The sequence below is a fragment of the Podarcis cretensis genome (assembly GCF_951804945.1).
Source record: "Podarcis cretensis genome assembly, chromosome: 13".
In the NCBI taxonomy this organism is placed as follows: Eukaryota; Metazoa; Chordata; class Lepidosauria; order Squamata; family Lacertidae; genus Podarcis; species Podarcis cretensis.
Window position 1 is genome coordinate 35,964,024 of NC_137182.1, and position 15,917 is coordinate 35,979,940.

General features: G+C 46.1%; 1 protein-coding gene across 1 annotated transcript; it reads left to right on the forward strand.

Annotated features, from left to right (window-relative positions):
* Window positions 1-923: 923 nt before the first annotated feature.
* Window positions 924-14,742, forward strand: LOC307200449 (phosphatidylinositol transfer protein beta isoform-like). Its single transcript, XM_079948994.1, has 12 exons — window positions 924-1,051; window positions 3,102-3,132; window positions 3,893-4,038; window positions 4,113-4,257; window positions 5,095-5,235; window positions 5,546-5,620; window positions 8,909-8,992; window positions 9,866-9,943; window positions 10,803-10,913; window positions 11,183-11,305; window positions 13,170-13,251; window positions 13,722-14,742. The coding sequence occupies exons 1-11, from the start codon at window positions 1,032-1,034 to the stop codon at window positions 13,215-13,217; spliced, it is 1,002 nt and encodes a 333-aa protein (XP_079805120.1). The 5' UTR covers window positions 924-1,031; the 3' UTR covers window positions 13,218-13,251; window positions 13,722-14,742.
* Window positions 14,743-15,917: the final 1,175 nt, after the last annotated feature.

Genomic DNA, 15,917 nt, shown 5'->3' on the forward strand with positions numbered 1-15,917 from the left:
GAACATAACCTGGTCTCAAAAACAAATCAAGAGGCATTAGAGGCCCAGTGTTGCTCCGTCAGGCCTAGAGAACGAACCCTGGGATCTTGTACATGGCAGTCAGAAAGTCCACAAGTTCCACCTCCCATCTTCATGTTGGGAAATATTTCCCGGGTTAAAATTCTTGTGTCAGCGGCACAAGAGACCTGCCAGAAAAGAAAACATCGCACCCCCTATCTAGAATACTCAAAGTCCCAGATCTCCTACTCTAAATGCAATACAGCTGCAATTCTGTGCACACTTACTTGGGAATATGCATTATTGATCTGGAGCATCGCGATGTATATTTCCATAGAGATGTGAACATATAAAGCATGGGTGTAGCGGGGGGTAGGCAGGGGGAAGCTGCCCCACCATAAAGTAAATAAATAGAAATACTTAACCAACAGCTTAGTTCTACTCCCCCTAATATAAATCTGGCTATGCCCATGATTTAAAGGAATTTCGAGGACACCCTCGAAATATGTCTCCTGTCCCTTTCACGGTTCAGTAAAAAGTATATTCAGTGAATAGTTTCAAAACAGAAGGGACAAGGATCAATTTCGCGTGGGGTACCAAACCCTTGAAAGGCATGAAAGTCAGGAGGTCCGTGATCTTGCCCTTTCTCAAATACGACTAGAAAGGCGCTTTGCACATATCTCAGAAGCACTCTCAACAGAGCCGATTCCGAACGCCCGATTGGAGCGCGACCCCTAGTGGACATTTCTGTCCAATGCAACCCTCAGCGTCCCGTCATTCCCCGGCTTCCCTGTGGTGTCAATCAAGAGCACCGAACGCCCCCCCTTCGACCTGCTCCTCCCCAACGTGGCCGGCCTTTGCTCCCGCCAGCGCGGGCGAAGCCCAAGTGAGGGCGGAAGTGGCGTCGTCGCGGGCAGGTGCGGGCGAGCGGGCGCTAGAGTGAGGGCGGAAGTGGCGTCAATGGCCGGGGTAGGGGGGAAGAGGAAGAAAAGGGCTGGTGCATTTGGCGTGCGGGGTGCCGGAGGGACGGGAGGATGGTGCTGATCAAAGAGTTGTGAGTACTGGGAGGGGTGTGGGGGGCGCCAGCGTGGGTGGGGCAGGACATGGGAAGGGTTTGCTAGGCAGTGGGGAGGGGGCTTTCCTAAAAATGGGTGGGCGATAGACAAGGGACCCGTCTACATATGGCTGCCCCTTTCTACGGCTCTTCCTTATGTATTTTGCTGGGGGTTTTTAGAGCGCCTAATAATGTGCGCTGGGTGAGATCTGATATTTTGGATGAATGGGGCCTTTTGTTTCTGCAATGTAACGGGCGGCGCTTTCTCATATTCCTCTGAAAAGCAGAAGTGGGGGGTCGCCTTGGCCCATTCGGCTTACCCTGCCAGGAGGTTTCTCGCACACCCAGTCCTGGAATCCATCTAGGGTCCCTGACCCGGCATGTTTTCCCGACAGGAGGCGGCCTGGCTGCCTCCACACTTGGCTTGCTTTATAGTTTATACCGTTATTCTCCATTTCGATGTATTTTTCCCCCCTCTTCCCCACCCTCCACCCATGTTTTTTTCACCAAAGCTCAATAGAATAATCAGTGAGGGAGGAGAACAAATGAGAAGTGCCATCCTCGGATCGCTGAATCCGTCATAATTTTTGTTGACTGCTCGGCTCACTTTCTTTAAACTAAGGCCTGTTGATTTCCAGGAACTTATTTCGGAGGAAACACAAAATGTTTGCAGTTTCAGAGTGTTACCGCAAATCACGCTGGGCACTGTTTCAGGGGAAGTTGGCAGCAGCAGATTTATCTTGGTTAAAGCTGGCTGAGGCATTCGCTGGAGGAGAATTGTAGGAGAAAAGACCTTGGGGGTGGGGAGATGACACTCCAACTTATTTCATCTGGCACATACAATAACATTGCCTCAAGGGATGCCGCACACTTCCAGGGAGAAAGCCCTTTTTAATTCAGTAAGGCTTCTGTATAGGCCTGTTTAGGATTGCTCTGTGAGTTTAGGAAGGTTCTCTGTGCATATTCGTGTGCTCTTCTTCAGGGCAAAGAAGACAATCTGCTTTGTGTTTCGATTTCAGCGAAACTTCTGCAACACCTTTAAAGCACATCTCCCCCGCCTCCCTGGGAATTCTGGGCACTGTAGTTTACCACTCACAGAGTTGCAATTCCCAACAACGCTCAATGGACTACAGTTCCCATAGTTTTTTGAAGGGAACGTGTGCTTCTAATGGTACTTTAAAGGTATACAATGTACACGGCCTTCAAGTTTTGAGATACCAGGGTCCTGCATAAGTATGTTATTGCAATGTGCTATATATGTGCTCACCTTAGCAGACTGTTTGGAAATTGCAGCGAGTGTTCAGTGCAGCTGCCAAACTGATAATAGGCACCAGACAACAAGTACCTATTACTCTCATTTGCCCCATCTGCAGTGGCTCCCAATGGGTTCCTGAGACCAATTCAAAGTTCTGATTTTAGCCTAGAAAGCTTCTCCAATACCTGACAGAATGCCTCTGCCAACACATGCCCTGTGGTTGTCATCAGAGGCTTTCCTCTTCCTCCAGGAAAGGTTCTGTGACTGGCAACAAGGGAAAGGACATTTTGGCTTCTCTCTCCTCCCACCCCATCTATGGATTGGTCTCCCTGGTGAGGCCCACCTGGTGTCAAGTTTAATACCTTTTTGGCACCAGGTAAGGTCTTCCTCTACTTCCAGTCCTCTGGTGGTATTTGATAAGCTTGCTTATTTATTCAGTGTTATTTAAAGCTGCATTTTACATTGTGGCTTGTTCTTCAGTGTTTCTAAATTTTTGTACACTTTGATATATCATACTGTAAGTTGTTTTAAGACTAGTTTTAGTGGCAGTTTTCTAGAACTTAATAATAATAATAATGATAGTTCAGATGCAACAGTCGTGCTTTATAAATGGTCTTGGTTGAATGGTCTGTTAAATACATTCCAGGGTGAATAAAGTGTGTATGTGCTTTTTATCTGGTGCATGTGGCAGTGGAGTGTGAGGGCCTGGGCACTGGAGGATCCCCTCTCTAACTCTTGTTCTCTTTCCTCTCCCCCCCCCCCCATGCTGCTTTAATCTCCATCCTCCAAAACCAGCCGGGTTGTGCTGCCTTGCTCCGTAGAGGAGGTAAGTTCCATTTACATGCAGTGGTATTAGGAAGTGTGCAACCTTGCTGACCCCCTAGTTAATCAATGGGAGGGGGGGAATAATGGGTTGGCATAAATCAGCAGAAAGTTTGGGGTGCTTTTCTTCCTGTTTTTCAGAGGTGGGGCCAGAACCAAAAACCAAAAGGGCATTGCCCTTTTCTGTCTCTCTTTCTGGCTCCCTGTTCTTTCCCTCTCCACCCAGCAGTAATTGGGGCAGGCAGGTCTTGCCACGTGACTCCTATGGCCTTCCTTGTCCCCAAGTCCTGTGCCCTATTTGAAGGCCAATGGGGCAGGAGTATTTCCCCTTCTCTTTCCCAGTGTTTGGAATGAGCTTAACAGACTTCATCAAATTAGTTCAAAAGTCTCTAAACTACATCTGAAAGTAGTTTCCAGAATTGCCAAGTGATCAAAACTTGAATTAAATTTGTTTCGGCTTAGAACTTTGAATGATTTCTAGTTTTATCTTCAAGTTCGTTCTCTCATCTGTGCTTTTCACTCTATAGACTCTCATCTTAAGTTTATTTTATACTTTTCTTTTATACTTCAGCACAGGAGCATTTTGAATACAGAAAAAAATTCTTGAGGATCATTTGGATCAACTTGGAACTGTGACCTGAAGGCAACTACTTTGTTTTGTAAAGGGACAAATTTGAACTGGGACGAGTTCCTTTTGGGACATGTCGAACTTGAATCTCCTGTTTAAAATGCCCATTTCCAACCTCTGTTCTTTCCCTCTTCAGTATCAGGTGGGGCAGTTATTCTCTGTTGCTGAAGCCAGCAAGAACAACACTGGCGGCGGCGAAGGGATTGAGGTGCTAAAAAATGAACCTTACGAGCGTGAAGGGGAACGGGGGCAGTTCACCCACAAGATCTACCACCTCCAAAGGTAAGGTCTTTCCTGGGCACGGGCATCCAAAGGCATGGGCTTCCTCTGATGCCCTGTTTTTCTCTCTCTTGCAGCAAAGTTCCTGGATTCATTAAGATGTTCGCCCCTGAGGGGTCCCTAGTTGTTCACGAGAGAGCCTGGAATGCCTATCCCTATTGTCGAACGGGTGAGCCAGGGAGAGGGATGGGAGAAGGGGCTATGTCTGTAACTGGGACTCCCTAGGTCATGGTTTCCCAAACTTGGGTCTCCAGCTGTTTTTGGACTACAACTAATGGTCATACTAGCTTGGGGTGATAGGAGTTCTAGTCCAAAAACAGCTGGAGACCCATGTTTGCGAAACCCTGTCCTACCTAGATGCTTTGGTAGGGGAACAAATTTGTCTGGAGTGTTGTCATTTTTTTTCAAACACTCTATCTTGAACGATCCTTTTGAACAATGGCTGAGTGGCAAAAATCCAGGGGTGGTTTGGCAGAGATTCTGGAAGTGCTGTACACTCCATTCATCACTGCTCTTCTTAAGCTGAGTATATAACCTAGAAATGCACCCAGCAGATTCCTACAACAAGCAGCCTATTGGGAAACTCTTTTCATACATTACTGCTCTTCTCATTGACACAGGCCAGAGGAATCTCAAGTTTCCACAGAACAGAGTTTGAATAAACATTCATTTTGAGCAAGTGCTGGGAAAGTTTTAATAGGCCAAGGGCCACATTCTCATTTGGGCAACTTTCTTTGGACGGAGTTGGGTGTGTCCTGAGGCAAAAGTGGGAGAACCAACAAATGCAAATTTTACATTTGTACAGTTGGTTTCTACACAAACTTGCACACCCCGTCCAGGCCAGCAGGAAATATTATCAGAGTTCAGGGACAGTCAAAACTGGTGTGGGAAACCTTTGGCCCTCTAGATGTTACTAAACTACAATTCCCATCATCCCTGGTTTTGGCCATGTTTGCTGGGGCTGATGGGAGTTGCAGTTCAGCAACAACTGGATGACCATAGCTTCTCCACACTTTGTCTAACCTGCTGGATATATTGGGCTAAAACTGTCCTTTGTGATTTGGGTTACATAAATGGCAACTGTGGCTAGAGAAGACTTATATCAAGCTGATTAGGGAAGGTTTTTCATTTCATTTTCCTGCACTAACATGTTCTGTCTTTCTCTTCTTTCTTGTGGTCCCGTCTGCTGCAGTTATTACGGTAAGTGACTTGGGGAAGGGACATCTGTGGGTAGGTGGGCAGGCAGTGCTTCTTAGTGAACCCCAACTTCCTCAGATTCTCTGGGTACATCTGTGCCCTCTCCTATCTCCAGTAAGCTATGGCACACCTCTTACCCCATGAAGTCCACTTCTCATGAGTCACACACCCACATCCCAGAATGTTGCAGAGCATTCTGGGTAATATGTCTGCTCAAGTCATGTGTGGCTTTAGGTCTGCGTGTGCTCTTGTTACCACAAAGTATTCTGGGTAACCATTCTTCTCTCTTCCCCACCCTTTCCTTTTTGGACAGAATGAATATATGAAGGATGATTTCTTCATCAAAATTGAAACCTGGCACAAACCAGATTTAGGTGACCAAGACAATGTAAGTGATGGGAATGAAACACCACGTTTTATCCACAGAACCAGGGGGCCCAAGTCCTGCTGAACTGTGCTCTCTATTAATAGAAAGACCGTGGGCACAGATGCACTGTTTTATTATTAAGGGGTGGAGAATGGTATTTGATTAACAAGCATTTTTTCTTTCTGCACAAAGAAAATATTTTGTATCCGGAATAGTTGTTGTTATTTATGTAACTTATGAGTTGCTTCCTGTGAGGCACCTTGAAGTGATTTACAATACAATGGCATATATAAAATAGTTGCATATGTAAAAATAACTGAATACAAAACAAACACAAAAAAATTAACATAAAAATGCCTTTAAAATAACACCACATACAGGGAATCAGTTCAGATCCTGGAAAGATAACAGCTAGGATAAATAATTTAGACTTTGTTAAGGTTCCATTGCATATATAATAAGCAATAAAGCACTTATTCTTGCAAAGATCTTGAAAGCACTTTAGAGGAGACTGTATGGAAGAGAAACATGCTTTATAATTAACTATTGGATGCAGTTTGGGGTTACAGAGGTCTTTTTCTCTTCTAAATGACTGAAATATTTGGCAGTATTGAGGGATGCAATCTTAAGGTATTAAACTTTTCTGTGATTTTTATTGAAGCAAATCTGGGTTACATATGTTGTTATTTAATTTCTATACAGTCATGAGAAAATTGAATTCTGTGGTTTTACATATGAAGACATAACATATAATAATAATAATAATTTATTATTTATACCCCGCCCATCTGGCTGAGTTTCCCCAGCCACTCTGGGCGGCTCCCAATCAGTGTTAAAAACAGTACAGCATTACATATTAAAAACTTCCCTGAACAGGGCTGCCTTAAGATGTCTTCTGAATGTCAGGTAATTCTTTATCTCTTTGACATCTGATGGGAGGGCATTCCACAGGGCGGGCGCCACTACCGAGAAGGCCCTCTGTCTGGTTCCCTGTAGCCTCACTTCTCGCAATGAGGGAACCGCCAGAAGGCCCTCGGCGCTGGATCTCAGTGTCCGGGCTGAACGATGGGGGTGGAGATGCTCCTTCAGGTATACAGGACCGAGGCCGTTTAGGGCTTTAAAGGTCAGCACCAACACTTTGAATCGTGCTCGGAAACGTACTGGGAGCCAGTGCAGATCTCTCAGAACCGGTGTTATGTGGTCCCGGCGGCCACTCCCAGTCACCAGTCTAGCTGCCGCATTCTGGATTAATTGCAGTTTCCGGGTCACCTTCAAAGGTAGCCCCACGTAGAGCGCGTTGCAGTAGTCCAAGCGTGAGATAACCAGAGCATGCACCACTCTAGCGAGACAGTCCGCGGGGAGGTAGGGTCTTAGCCTGCGTACCAGGTGGAGCTGGTAGACAGCTGCCCTGGACACAGAGTTAACCTGCGCCTCCATGGACAGCTGTGAGTCCAAAATGACTCCCAGGCTGCGCACCTGGTCCTTCAGGGGCACAGTTACCCCATTCAGGACCAGGGAATCCTCCACACCTGCCCGCCTCCTGTCCCCCAAAAACAGTACTTCTGTCTTGTCAGGATTCAACCTCAATCTGTTAGCCGCCATCCAACCTCCAACCGCCTCCAGGCACTCACACAGGACCTTCACCGCCTTCACTGGTTCTGATTTAAAGGAGAGGTAGAGCTGGGTGTCATCTGCATACTGATGAACACCCAGTCCAAACCCCCTGATGATCTCTCCCAGCGGCTTCATATAGATGTTAAAAAGCATGGGGGAGAGGACGGAACCCTGAGGTACCCCACAAGTGAGGGCCCAAGGGTCTGAACACTCATCCCCCACCACCACTTTCTGAACACGGCCCAGGAGGAAGGAGCGAAACCACTGTATAACAGTGCCCCCAGCTCCCAGCCCCTCTAGACGGCCCAGAAGGATGTTATGGTCGATGGTGTCAAAGGCCGCTGAGAGATCCAGCAGAACTAGGAAACAGCTCTCACCTTTGTCCCTAGCCCGCCGGAGATTATCAACCAGCGCGACCAAGGCAGTTTCAGTCCCATGGTGAGGCCTGAATCCCGATTGGAAGGGATCCAAATGGTCCGTTTCCTCCAGGCGTGCTTGGAGTTGTTCAGCAACCACCCGCTCAATCACCTTGCCCAAGAATGGCAGATTTGAGACTGGGCGATAGTTGGCCAAATTGGCCGGGTCTAAAGATGTTTTTTTAAGAAGCGGTTTAATGACCGCCTCTTTCAGCGGGTCTGGGAAAGCTCCCTCACGGAGGGAAGCATTCACCACCCCGCAAAGCCCATCGCCCAGCCCTTCCCGGCTCGCTTTTATCAGCCAGGATGGGCAAGGATCAAGGAGACAGGTGGTCGGTTTCACTCGTCCAAGCAGCCTGTCCACATCCTCGGAGGTAACAGATTGGAATTGATCCCATATAACAGGACCAGACAGAACTCTAGCACTCTCCCGCCCTGGCCCTGCTCCCACTGTGGAGTCTACCTCCTTCTGAATCTGAGCGATTTTATCTGCAAAAAACTTTGCAAAAGCATTGCAGGAGATCTTGGGGTCCCTACCAGGCCCCGGTGGTACAGGTGGTTCCGATAAACTGCGAACCACCTGAAAAAGTCTCCTGCTGCTGTTTTCTGCAGATGCAATGGAGGTGGCGAAGAAGGCCCTCTTCGCCGTCGCCATTGCCACTTGGTAGGCTCGACGTTGAGCTCTAACCCGTGTCCGGTCTGATTCAGATCATCTGTTTTTTAGCAGGTCTTAAAATTAGGTAAATACAACCTCAGGTGAAGAACAACACATGACATATTACTCTGTGTCATGATTTATTTGGCAAAAATAAAGCCATAATGGAGAAGCCATGTGTACAAAACTAAGTACACCTTATGATTCAAGAGCTTTTAGAACCACATCTAGCAGCAATAGCTTGAAGTAATCATTTTCTGTATGACTATATCAATCTCTCACATAATTGTGGAGGAGTTTTGGCCAATTCTACAATTTTGCTTCAGTTCTTTGAGGTTTGCTGGCATTTGTTTATGCACAGCTCTCTTAAGGTCCCACCCAAATCTTGTGTGTTTTGATGTAAAATACATTATTATTATTATTCTTATTATTACTATTACTATTATTATTATTATTAAATTGAACACATTGATTGCCTAACACTCGTTGTCTTTAGGCCAGTACAAAGCATATATCATAATACGGAAGCATATTAAAAAGTCAACAAAGCCCAATCAAACTTTCAGTGATGGCGACTCCCATTTTTGTTTTGGTTGAGGACATAAAAACTCTTATCTCTGCCAGGTCCACAGCCTTGATGCGGAAACTTGGAAAGATGTTGAGGTGGTCCATATAGATGTCGCTGATCGGACGCAAGTGTCAGATGACGTAAGAGGCAACCTTGGTTTTTGTCTGGCAGTTGGAAGAGTGTTTGGCAAAGGTTAACATGACACAGAAGGCAGGGGAATTCTGGGAGGGAAAGCACCCTTCCAGCCGACTGCTTTTGATAGGAAAGAAGGATCCCTTTGTGGCTCTGGAGTGTGAAAGCCGTGAGCACAAAGGGAATCTTTTTGATTATTGTAGCATCTGCAAACCCCCACTTGGAACCATTTGTTCTTTCGAATCGCTCTAGATTGGGAGAGCTCAGGAGAACAGTACCCCAGCAATTCTAGGCTGCAGCTATCCTGCCCACCACTACCTGGCCTGAGGGGCCATCATTTCCACACACAACTCGCTCCTCTTCCTTCTCCCTCCTTTATCCCCCCAACATTGACAGAGAAAGGAAGTTTGCTTATATCTGGCCAGGCTCCACATTGTGATCTCATTTGTTCCTGCTGGCCCATGGCCTACAGAAGTGATGAAAGGAGATCCCCCGCTCTGAGTGAGGAGAGGCCCCTGGGTGGAGAGCTTGTCTCTGAGCATATGCTGAGCACTTTTTCTTCGCCTCCAAGTGACTAGTCCATTCTCTCTACATCCTTAGAGTGAAGGTAACAGTAGTGGTGGTGATGGCTGGTACCACTAAAACCACATTGTTGCTCAACTTTTTGCACTGCTCGTAGTATCCAAAATAGTACCCTTTTGATTTCAGGGCTGGCTCTTGGGTTTTAGATGCTATCAGGCCCTGTTTTTGGGTCAAGAGGAATCTGCCCTTTCTGGCTGCCTTTCCACCTGCTGAACAAAGATCTTCATGGCATTTATCCAGCTCTGCCCCCCTGTATCTCATACTGCTGACATTCTCATCTCTGCTCTCTTATCTTTCAGGATTACAAGCCAGATGAAGACCCGGCTCTTTTCAAATCACTGAAGACGGGCAGAGGGCCTCTTGGTCCTGACTGGAAGGTACTTCCAATCCCCTGTCTTGTAATTTGTTTCAAGACGCCTTATGGGATGCAATTCATAAATGAAATAATAGATAAACGGATGATAGCAAAACTTGCGAACCAGCCCGTAAGTGTGTCCTGCTCCCTCCCATCCATACATCTCGGCCTCTCTGTTGTTCTGAAGGCAGGCTTTGGCGGTGGTGGTGTGACCCCAGGGGTCTGCAGGCTTCATCTTGGCAAAGCAAAATGTGCGCTTGCTGTGGCACCAGACCCAAAAGATGGAGCCTTGTCTGTGACCTTTTAGTCATGGCAGCAAGAGAGAAAGCAAATGTTGCAGTGGTCACTGGGTGCATGAACCGGCTGTAGGGTTTTTTGGAGCGGGGCTGGGTCTTATCAATACTGAAAGGTGCTGCACCCACCACCTTCTATTAATGCTGCCAGGGCTGGGGCTGTGAGAGACATAAACAGCAGTCACTCCATGCCCTTACCCATGTGGAATTAACACCCATCTGCTTCTACAGCCTGAAGAATCAGCTGCAGAATGGCATTTGTAGGAACTCTGGAGAACAAGGGGAGGGGGGAAACTTAGAATAATCAGGGCAAAGGCGTCTGTATCGCTGTCTGTTCTATTGTGTTTTAAATACATTGCAAGCCGCCTCGAGAACTTGGGTTAGTAGGCATGGTGTAAATACTTCTAAATGAAATATATAAAAAAGGGTAAATCTCTTTTTCATCCCTGCAAATCCCCCTCAGATGTTTCTTCTATAAGAGAAATCTCCACAAGTTTGCTTTGAAACTTCAGCGGCAACTCCAGGCCTAATCTTTCTGGCTTCTACCTTTCTCCCCCTTCCCCTTTTCCCCTATCTCCCGTCCATTAGCGGGAACTAGCCAACAATGAAGATTGCCCCCACATGTGTGCCTACAAACTTGTGAGTGTGAAGTTCCGCTGGTGGGGTCTTCAGGGCCGAGTGGAAAAATTTATCCAAAAGGTAAGGCTACTGGCTCTGATCTGCATTGGAGCTTGCTTGGATAGTAACAGATGGCAGAGCAATATTAGCAAATGGGATTTGAGACTTTCTCCAGCGTTGTTGAGGTTTTTTTAGGGGCGGGAAGAGGTGAGGGTAAAAAAACCCATCTTGAGCTTGCTCTGCAGAATGCAGCCCACGCTCAAAGAGAGCGTGTAGATTATTATCCCCACTTCAAGGTCTCCTGCATTTTTGTCATCCTGTTTTCTTGAAGCCTTTTTCTCTTCCTACAGCAAGAAAGACGCCTCTTTACCAACTTCCATAGGCAGCTATTTTGCTGGTTGGACAAGTGGGTGGATTTAACCATGGCTGACATTCGACGGATGGAGGAAGAGACACAGAGGGAGCTTGATGAGGTATTTTGGGGCAGAGAACCAGGTTTGCGGGTGCAAGGGGCACTCGGTTTGGGTTGTGAGAGCTTCCCTTACTTTTGTGCTTGAACTCTTGTGGGTGGAAGGCCAGAAGTACAGTGGTACCTCGGGTTACATTTGCTTCAGGTTACATACGCTTCAGGTTACAGACTCCGCTAACCCAGAAATAGTACCTCGGGGTAAGAACTTTGCTTCAGGATGAGAACAGAAATCGTGCTCCAGCGGCGCGGCAGCAGCAGGAGGCCCCATTAGCTAAAGTGGTACCTCAGGTTAAGAACAGTTTCAGGTGAAGTACGGACCTCCGGAACGGATTAAGTACGTAACCAGAGGTACCACTGTACAACTTTCCCTGTCACTGGGTCGGAAAGGATGGCTTTGCCCATACAAGCCTGATCTCAGAGATCATTTATGGGTGGCCTGCTTCAGATGTCATTGTTGTTGGAGAGTAAGATGGATGGGGTCAAGCAGCCAGGCCTTTTCTTTTCATGGCTTCCCAAAACTCCCTTCCCAAAAAGGCCTTCCATGGCCAGCTCAGTTCCCACTTGTAGAGGCTTAGTTAAAACCCTTTCCTGTTTGTTTTCTCGCAGCTAGCCTTGAGGCTTTGTTGATTTCAATGAGCCGAGCTGCTACGCAGATCTGCCAGGCAGGATTTTTAAAAAAATCACTGCCACTGTTCTGTTGAGTGATGATCGGTACTCCTGTTTTACATTTGCTGTCCCTATGGCACACTTGCTGTTGTAGGTACAGATCCTCTGACAAGAGGAGGAGTTTCCAACTAGGGCCATAGGTTTTATTTAGTCGATGTGGTTTTGATCCACTAATATAGAAGTGGAAAGCCCTGATTCGAATCCCAAAACGTGAAAATTGCTAATGGCAGACCCCATCTTGGGAGAGGCATTCCCTCTTCAGTCTCTCACAGGAGGGGACTCCACTTCCAAGACATATGCCATCTAAAATCGGGTATACTTTTTTCCCTTCTTCAAAAGTGTTTAGTCATATGCAAGTTTATGTAGATTCAGTTTTAAAACTCAGTTGATCTGCTTAAGGGTGAGAGAAGCTTTGGCCCTCCAAATGTTCCTGAACTACAACTCCCATCAGCCCCTGCAAGCATCACCAGTGGTGAGGAATGATGGGAGTTGTAGTTCAGCAGCAAATGGAGCACCAGAAGTTCCCCACAGAGGCACGAAGATTTCCACAATTGGGTGACAGTCCTATATGATATTAATGTGGAAGAAGATATTTTGGTAGGCATGGGTTTTTTCCACTGCTGTAAGAGATGCGCTGCAAAAATCCCCTCTTTTTAAAATTTTTAACTGTTAATGTGCTTACCATTGTTCCTCAATTTGTAGTTTTTTAATGTCTGTAAATGTATAGTTACATAAATACGTTATGCTTCTGTAAACATATTTTATATATTTGTAAATATCTACCTTTCTATTTTTTGACGATTAAAACCTTTTTCTATACAACTTTTACAAAATATATAGGAGTCCTGCCCTTATTTGAATCTGTTCCTCCTTAAAAGAAAAGGGAGGAAAAACTGGTACATACAAGTGTTTTGTTCATAGATAGATCCTATTTTGCACTTTGGGATTAAATGTGGTTCCTGTCTTGCCCGGAGAGTATTAAATATGCTTTGAACCCTCAAACCCTATAATGTTTGGTAATATGCTGATGCATTTAAATGCAAATGCAATTGTAATTGATTATTGATTTTTTTAAAAAAAAACTTATTAAATTTATTGGCAAATCTTTCTGGCAAGGCCATGTGGAAGTAAACAGAGCCAGTACTACCACCATGTAAGACTTGGAAGTTAACCAGCTGCTGAAGGATCTTGTTTTGTTGCAGATACGCCAGAAGGGCACTGTGAGAGGAATGACTGCAGGGGACGAATGAGCGCCCCCTAGTGCCTGGGCCGAGAAGTAACAAGGTAGAAGAAATTGGAGAGTGGAAAGCTTTACTTAGTTATGGGTGGAAACTCTGGGTGAGGGTGGGAGGAGACAGTGATCATATCTTGTCCTCATCAAGCCATGATATGCATGTGCCTATGGCTCCCCCCCAGCCAATTTGTGGCATGAGAAAACAAGCCTGGGTGCCTCTGATTAACCAAAGTTTCCCGTATTGTCAAAACTTGGGAGATACAGTTACCACGTTTGGAACAAGCAACGATATTAAGGCAACTTACATCTATGGTTTTAATATATGGGTTTGTTTTGGAGCTGGTAACCGTTTCCTGGATCAGATGAAACCAGAAACTATGGTCAACTACAGACTTTCTGGTTTGTTTGCTCCTGCCATGCAGAGAAGGCCAACTTGTCTTTTTAAAGAACATTAAATAAGAAAAGGAAAGCTGTTGCTTTTTGCTGCTAATACTTCCTTTTTGTCTTCTTTCTTTCCCAGGTGCAGTGCCCTTTCTGACCTGAGATTGGACCTCTCTTCGTGGGACTCCGCTCTCCCTCCCCTTGCCACCTTGGGAGGGGTAGATGGGTCCCCGTTCTTCTCCGTCCTTCTGGTCCGAAAATACTGTCTTCAAAACTGCCCCTGCTTCTGCCGGCACGGGAAACCCCAGGAAACTGCCCTTTACTTCTTACTGATCATGGATTAATAGGTGCCCCCCTCACCACAAGTGGGGCCTTAAAAGGGGGAGGCAAGGACCTTCCAGGGTGGGGTGGGGATGTCTCTCTTATTTTTGCCCTGCAGGAGCAGGGCTGCATGACTATTAATAAGATTAACCTTAACCTTATTTGAAATTGTATTGGGGTGGGGCTTTCTATAGGCCAAAGGGAAAGGAAGATCAGGAATGCCTAAATGGGGGTGGGGAGGAAGAGAACGAGTGAAACTATATAAGGAGCATCATTTTTGCCTTCACTGTGGATTTAAAATTGTCTTTTGGAGAGGCATGGAAGCGCTGCTTCAGCACCACATTCATCTCCTGGGATTGTGGGGAACAATGACCGCAGCAGTTTCACTCTCGGTTCTTCCCGTGCCATATGGTGGAGTTAAAACGTGCCACTAAACTGACTTGTTTGTTTTAGGCAGCAAAGTTCGCCTGCCCTGTTTTCCAAAGAAGGCCACATGTGGCTAAAATTTTCAGGGTCTGTTTCTTGACCCTTCATTTCCTCCTTTTTAAGTGGCACTGAACTCTACTCCTAGGTTGTTGGTTGGTTATTTTATTTTAATCTTCTTTTCCCTGTCCCTCATTTCCCCGTTGTGTTGGTGGGAAGGGCATGTAATTTCCCCCACTTGGGAGAGTCACTCAGAAACATTTCAGCTGCCCCTTTGGGTCTTAAGTGAGGGGAAAGTGGAGGCATTTAAGGCCCAATAGTGCATTACTAAGGATCTGAACAGTATTTTTTTTAAGCAAGAAAAACACTGAAATCTTTTTTTAAAAAAGTAAAACAATAAATAAACTTGAAGTTGAGTTCTGGTCCTGTTTCCTTGTTGTGGGGTGGGTGGGAGATACAGGGAGGGTTAGTGGCTGCTGTGGCTCATCTCATAGAGTAGGGTGAGATCTTACAAGTCCAACCCTATGTCAGTGGAGGAAATTTGCTGATCTGGATAACGTAGTTACCTGGCTTCTGCTTAATAAAAAACAACAGCAAGAACACCTCTAACCTTGGGAATATCCACCACCTTCTAAGGTAGCCTACTCACACTCACAAACAGCTCATACAGTCAGGAAGTTATTCTTAAATGTTTCATCGAAAACCTGCTTGTCCTTAGACCCTGTAGTTCAGAGCCTTCCTTCTGTAGCAGCACAGAACCAATGTTCCCCATATGTGGCAACTTTTTCAAGAACTGAATAAGATGGCTACTTTTTCACCTGTTAATCAGCTTTTCTCCAGGTTAAACATACCCAACTTCCTCAAAGGTTTTGGTCTCCTATTTTGTTCCTTTCCTGCAGTATAAGATGGGCTAGAGAGAAGCTGGTGTGTGTGTGTGTGTGTGTTGGGTTTTTTAATGTACCCAATGCAGAAGTTTCCAGAATAAATTACAAGCCTGCTCAGTCCTCCTTCCTCACCTCTCTGTTCTTCCCTGTGGGGAAAGACAAGAACTGACTTAATAATGCTGCTGCTTCCCCAGCAGGATGGAAGAGAAGCTCTCTTTCCTGTTCCAGCTGTGAGGAACCTCTGGCCCTCTATATGTTGCTGAACGACAACTCCCACCATCTCAGCCCATTGGCTATGCTTGCAGAGGCCATTAGGTCTTCCTTATTCCTTTCCTAACCACACCCTAAAGAACATAAGGCAAGAAAGAGAATCCGACAAAAGGTGCATTTTCAAGATCAGGCACCCCCAACCTGTGGCCCTCCAGATGTTTTGGCCTACAACTCCCATGATCCCTAGCTAACAGGACAAGTGGTCAGGGATGATGGGAATTGTAGTCCAAAACATCTGGAGGGCCCGAAGGTTGGGGGTGCCTGGTCAAGGTCATACGTTGCAGCTTTTGACTGTTCCCTTCAAACCCCAAACATACGTGGATGGAGCTCAGAGCAAGCCAGTGAGAGACCGAAAGCTGAAGCCACAGTAGAACTAATTCATGCTCTTAAAATTTGTTTCAACTAAGGCTGCCATCTGATTAAAGGAAATATTGGTC

Excerpts from the sequence above, each read along its gene's own strand:
- LOC307200449 (XM_079948994.1), top strand. The coding sequence starts at position 1,032 with ATGGTGCTGATCAAAGAGTT. Across the intron at positions 4,258-5,094 it reads TGTCTGTAACTGGGACTCCC|TTTGGGTTACATAAATGGCA; the intron begins TAGGTCATGGTT and ends TGTCCTTTGTGA. Across the intron at positions 5,621-8,908 it reads ATTTAGGTGACCAAGACAAT|GTCCACAGCCTTGATGCGGA; the intron begins GTAAGTGATGGG and ends TATCTCTGCCAG.